This window comes from Sphaeroforma arctica (genome assembly GCF_001186125.1).
Source record: "Sphaeroforma arctica JP610 unplaced genomic scaffold supercont1.415, whole genome shotgun sequence".
NCBI lineage: Eukaryota > Ichthyosporea > Ichthyophonida > Sphaeroforma > Sphaeroforma arctica.
The window spans coordinates 40945-47590 of NW_014040143.1; the positions used below are offsets into that span (position 1 = coordinate 40945).

General features: G+C 43.2%; 1 protein-coding gene across 1 annotated transcript; it reads left to right on the forward strand.

The window, feature by feature from the left end:
- Window positions 1–5699: 5699 nt before the first annotated feature.
- Window positions 5700–5882, forward strand: SARC_06037 (hypothetical protein; the record flags this gene model as incomplete). The annotated part of the gene is made up of 1 exon (XM_014300077.1): window positions 5700–5882. One exon carries the CDS (start codon window positions 5700–5702, stop codon window positions 5880–5882), a length of 183 nt encoding a protein of 60 aa, XP_014155552.1.
- Between the last annotated feature and the right edge of the window lie 764 nt (window positions 5883–6646).

Genomic DNA, 6646 nt, shown 5'->3' on the forward strand with positions numbered 1-6646 from the left:
ATGCTTAATCCCATCCCGATCGGACTATTGGTTCAAAAGATATGAAAGATTTCAGTTTGTACCAGAACTGGGTCAAACTAGTCACACCTAAGCTTTATACAAGTCCATCCATACCTAACAGACCTTTCTGGCATTATAGCATATTACTTTAATGGTTTTAAGCGAGTCTGGACATGTATTTTGGGTACCTCATTTTTAATCAGTAACTTTTGTACCAGCGAGAATATGGGGTACCCAAAATACATTGCCAGACTCGCTGAACGGGCACAAAGTATGTTCTCTGTTTGTGTGTAAATGTAAATTGGTTTTTGTAAACTTGGTATACTTGTATAAACTATGTTTGTGATTCTAAAACCTGGATGTAGCCCAAAACCCTTCCTGAATCGTAAACCTATTATTGCAGAGCCATAAGTGAATTTCGGAGAAATTCGTGTTGCGGTCGTGGCATACCTTTATTTAGTAGGTCGGCGACATTTTTACTAGTGCTTACATACATAATGTTGATGATGTTGTTGCGAACACAATCACGTATATAGTGTGTGCGTATGTCTATGTGTTTTAAACCTTTGGGTGTTCCAGTGTAAGATTCGGTCTAATAAAGGCGATACTAATGCCTTAGAATAAATAAACGCGTAGGTAAATTCTATACATCGTGTAAATATCGATATAAATAAACGAAATGAGACGTTTAATAAAGTTAAGTTTGCCTCGTGAAAACAGCAATACTCTGAGGAATTGTGAGGCTGAGACATTGCCTATATATAATCCTCTCAGTACTGTTTTCGCCGAAGGGATTTTTTTTAGTGTTTCGTTGTCAAAAACCCCTAAACCCTAAAAAAAAAACTCTTGACGTCTTTAGTTATTGTCTTAACCAATAACTTGCCACTATCAAGAATTACCGACTTAGCCTTCATCAGACTGGCACATCTGGTTGGCTTATCAGAGGATCTACTATGTAACGTTAATAGTCCCTAGAAACCTATATTCGGTTGAGCCATATCGCTACCAAAGTATTCAGATATAAATAAAATTGGAAAGTAAATAAAGCTCTATTAATAGAACTAGTCCAACTCTTTTATGTTTGGTACTTTACTGAGGCCTTTTAATGGCCTCATCCAAATATCTGATATGTTAAATGGAAAAGGTTTAATTAAAAAACCATTAAATCCCATTTTAGGAAACTTAAGTTCCTCGTGCTATTAAGAGCACATTTAGGAGACTTAAGTTCCTCGTACTATTAAGCGTACATTTAGGAAACTTAAGATCCTCGTACTATTAAGAGTACGTTTATAATTTGCGTACTGCTTAAGAGTACGTTTATACATAGAGTCTAATGTGGAGGCCTGGCTTATTACACAAGTACCTTGTGCCACTCTGATAGCACTTCGGTTGCCACAATGTAGTAGTGTAGGGAGAGTAAGTGTGTAGCCCGTAGCATGAAAGATGTACGAGTCCATGCTATATGTCTAACAATTCCAGAAGCAGCAATATATTCCGCTTCGATAGAACTTATAGCCACTGTCTTTTGCTTAGCGCTTTTCCAGTAAATAGACGCATTGTTAAAGCAGACGATAGAACTAGTTTGTGATCGACGGTTGGCATAGCGATAATACTATTTATTTCAAAAATGGCAAGTATGTATGATACATTGTATGAACATATGGTATGGCTCTCATAGTCGCTGTAGTGGTTCAGGAAAGATTGATGGGAAGAAGTGGTCAGTAAATTCCCGTTTGAAGCTTGGGCCAAGTGAGTCGGCAATGGAAGATATGTGCTGAGTCAATTCGGGCCGGTGTTGACAAAACACTGTTACTATCGAATGTTCCATATATTCGCTTGCTGACCTACTAAGTAGAGTACCCACCTCTTTGGTACGGATCGGGTCTGCGCCGTGTAGTGCCGCGGAATGGTTTAGTGCAGAGTACGAAATACCGAGAAGGACCAGATTATCCGTCATAATCCGGTCGAGAAGCGAGGATGGGGGTAAGCCAATGCCGCACCAGGTAAGCCAATGCCGCTCCAGGTAAGCCAATGCCGCTCCAGGTAAGCCAATGCCGCTCCAAAAAATTAGTGTATTCTCCTTGGCATAGTCGCGGGCCCAATCAGTTGATCGATTTCAATGCGGTCAGCGCGTTGTCTGATACGTAAACCTACTAGGTGTCAAACATGTCCCAAAGTTTTGATAGAATGAATTGAGAGAGTTGTTGAAATAGTCATTGTTCTTTGTCTGAGTCCCGTTTGACAGCGGGAACAATTTCGTCGACGCAAAGCACGACAATAATGCGATGAATGTGATGAAACCAGATACTCTCGTCTGCGTCGCTTTGTTTAAATCCAATAGACTTAAAATGTTTTGCGATATCTTGATTCCATAAACGGCCGGTCTGTTTAAGGCCATACAGTCCACGCCTTAGTTTAAGAATTCTATTCCGTGGATAGAATCTGAGTTCGACAGCGCCATTTGAGGGATACGTGTATACGGCAGTGTCAAGGTATTAATTGAGGTAGGCGGCGTTGATGTCATAGTGGAATACATATAAATCGTGAAATGATGCGTGTGCGAGGAAGGTCCGGAGTGTAGTTAATGTGGCTGCAGGGGCATAGGTGTCGAGAAACGAGTCACCTTCTATCTGTTGATCGCCCCTGGCAACCATTCGTGCCTTGAAAATAATGAGAACTCCGTATTCGTTATGCTTGTGGGCAAGGGTGGAGGCGTGAGAGGGTGTGGGCGTAGCTCGCGCAAGGGGTATATTACAAGGCTCAGCTGTTGGTGGTCGAGTGGCCTGAAAGATGGTAAGAAGTGGGGGCTCCTGTGGTGGGCGAGAGGATGAAATTGTTGGGAGGCGGTGTGCACACAGGCGGGGGCAGGTGCGGAACATAAAGAAGTGGGGTTGTAATATTGGAGGGGAGGCGGTACCATTCCACAGGGATGTCGTAGCCCGTGGGTTCAGTACCCAGTCGAACCTTTTTACCAATGGGATCTCACTGAGAAAGGTGGTCAGAGAGAAATTGCGCGTTTCTGGAGTTGAGAAGACGTTGTGTAGCGAAGTTATGTATCAGCCACGTGTCAGGTGTACAGTGAAGGACTCGACCCAGAAATACACCGTGGCCAATTTGGGGTTCATACTTATGTTTCTTCTTAAGTGGAGCTCCCCCAATTTTTAAAACCCCGATACAGCCATATCTGGCGTGTGGGAATCGCGGGACAGTTTGGGACAGTAGTTTGATGCCATTTGTCCGAGAGGAAATGCAGGTGGTCGTTTGCAACCAGGTTCTCATAGCGGACGAGGTCTGCAATTGCCTTGACGCGGCTGCAAAGTGAGAGAGGCTGTCTGGAATCAAGTAGAAAGGTGCGCATAAGTTGATTGAGGGTGTCGTGCCCCCCCTCAACTTTTCCGTTGAGTTGCGGAGTGTGGGCAGGTGTACGGTTGAGGGCCATGCCACGTTCCAGAAGCATGAAGCGCGTCGCATCACTTTGAAAAACGCTGTCGCCGTCAGCAATAAACTGACGTGGTCTATAGTGACTAGGTATTTGTACTGAGAGTGCTTTAACGTCATTTGTGATATTGCGCTTAATGTGTAAAACACTGTGATTGCCATATTTTGTACCGTCGCAGATTAAATTCAGTGCATACTTGTTACCATAGCGATCAGCGGGTATGGGCCCCTGTAAGTCGATATTGAATTGTTCTGCCGGTCCGTATATAGAGTCGGAGGTTGCGTGGTGTACTGATTTACGATTGAATTTGCCCTTAATGCATACGGCCAACTACAGTTGTCCCATGTCATAGGAAAGTTGTTTCATTGTTGTGTATGATGTAGGGTTGTGTTTGAAGTCGAGAGAGGAATAATGGCCACCACTTGGCACAAGGCCGTAGTGGGACATAAATAGCAATTGTGGAGCCAGTTGAAATATTGAGTCGTACGAGGTCGTTAATGTCGGTCCAATGTGGGTTTCCGTAGCATCGTTCAGTGATGAAGTTAGCTCTCCCGAAGTAATTCACTTCACCCCCTTCCGGGCCAGCAACCGTGGTAATTGTGAGTTAGTGCGGGAAGCGCAAATGTCAATTGTGGGTGTGAAATTAAAATGTGTCATGGCGGATGACCAATCTGCTTTGTCGAGCATCCAATCCTCGGTGGTGACACCAGTAGGAGGAGGGTGCGTGAGAGTGACATTGTTTTTTCGGGCCATTGGGAGGGTGGTTTTGCGATTGTGATTGATTGGTGGGATGGGGGGGGGGGGTGGGGGGGGGAGAGAGGGAGTAATGGAGTAATGTGTGACTCCGGGGAGTCCTCGTCAGAGGATTCATCCTTGTCAAAGAGAATGCCGGGCATGTCGTCGTCAGTAAGTGTATCTGTGTCAGAGTCAACTGAGTCGACGTCTGGGTCAGGTTGCGAGGAAAGTGTTGCTATATTATGGAGTAATCGGGTGGTCAGTGAGAATGCGGCGAGGGATTTAAGTCTGGCATAAGTAATTGTATACCCTCCCTTTGTTCGTGGAATAGTGATCGTGGATGTCGCGTGGTGGATGTTCCAGATCCGCTGATTGTTGGAAAATTCTAATTGGTAACCGTTATCTTGAAGCCTATTTTCTGACACGATTTGCTGTGATAGTTGTAATAGCCGGGCCTCCACATTATACACTATGTTATAAACGTACTCTTAAGCAGAACGTAAACTAGAAACGTACTCTTAATAGTACGAGGAACTTAAGTTTCCTTAATGGGGTTTAACGGTTTTATTAATTAATACCTTTTCCATTTTTACATATCAGATATTTGGACAAGGCCATTAAAAGGCCCCAGCAAAATACCAAACATAAGATTTGGTCTAGTTCTATTAATAGAACTACATTTACTTTCCAAATTTATTTATATCTGAATACTTCGGTAGCGAGATGGCTTAACCGAACACAGGTTTCTAAGGACTATTAGTGTTGCTTAGTTCATCCTCCGTTCAGCCAACCAGATGTGTCAGTCTGATGAAGGCTAAGTAGGTAATTCTTGATAAGTGGCAAGTTATTGGTTACTGCAATAACTAAGGACATCAAGAGTATTTTTCTTTTTTCTTTCTTTCTTTTTTTCTAAAGATAGGATTGTATGAGTCTCTCGGATTCGTCCCCACGAAACGTACCATAGTTTCTATTAGAGCGACAACGAAACACTAAATAAAATCCCTTCGGCGAAAACAGTACTGAGAGGATTATATATAGGCAATGTCTCAGCCTCACAATCCCTCAGAGTATTGCTGTTTTCACGAGGCATACCAAACTTTACTAAAAGACTTTCGTTTATTTACTTAGAATATTACGATACTTAGATTTTACCTACGAGTTTAATTACTCTAAGGCGCTAATATCGCCTCGATAGACCGAATCTTACATAGCGAAGGGCTTAGATATGTGTGTCCGGGGCCGGAAAGAAAACCACGTTCAGTGACGTGAGTTACGATATCATCAGCGAGGAGTAAAATAAATCGGCCACGTTCAATATCTTTGAGTAAATGTCGGGCCGTATAATGAAGATAATTGACGGTAGCGCCCCCATCAATGAGAAGGGGTGCATTGGCGGTGGTTGATTTAGAGGAATTTGTTGTCAAAGAAATTAGGGCAATCGCGGCAGAATAATTGGTAGTAGATCTATTTGCAATACGCTTGGAACAAACCTTCGAAGAGTGGCCCTTAATGTTGCATAGTGTGCATGTTAGCGGCAAGTGGCATTGTGATGGGATGGGCTGCCACATCTACCACATCCAGAGGGGCAGTCACTAGTGAAAATCGATCTTCTAGCAAACGAAGCAAGGTGGGTAATCACATGGGGCAGTGGTACGATCGCGAAGAGTGGGACGATCACGAGGGACCGGACGAGTCTTCGCAGCGATAAGTTCAAGAGTGTTAAGTCAGTCTCAAGAGATCATAATACGAGGCGGACGATGACTTAGTACGTAGAGGACGACAAACGAAAGAGGCAGATTTGGGTCCAGCTGCGGAGGCGGGGTCGGTTTGCTGCCATGTCTATATCTAGTCACAGATATGAAGGAAAGAGATAATGGTACAATTATTTTGTAGCTGAAAACTGATTGAAAACTGACGTGCTTGATCCTGAGCAGCTTGGTCGACGCCGGAGAGAAAAGCGTCTTGAATGAAAACAGAAGATAGAATGTTGCCTTGGCGTGCGGCAGTGTGTTTCAGCTTGATGCACCGGTTAGCCCAAGAACGCATATTCTCGTCATCATGAAAATTAAAAATCTCCCAAGTATGCAAGATTGATTGGAAGGGCGACAGGAGTCGATTCATAAAAACATTTTCCGAAGAATTTGAAGGAGTGTCTAGGGGTCGGATATAAGTTCATCGGGGTCAAGAGAACGACGGAGGTCATTGGATAAAGAGTCAGATAGAATTTGATGAGCACGAGAATAGGTACAATCTTCAGTTGTAAGATTCGGTCTAATAAAGGCGATAATAATGCTTTAGAATAAATAAACGCGTAAGTAAATTCTATATATCGTGTAAATATCGATATAAATAAACGAAATGAGACATTTAATAAAGTTAGGTTTGCCTCGTGAAAACAGCAATACTCTGAGGAATTGTGAGGCTGAGACATTGCCTATATATAATCCTCTCAGTACTGTTTCCGCCGAAGGG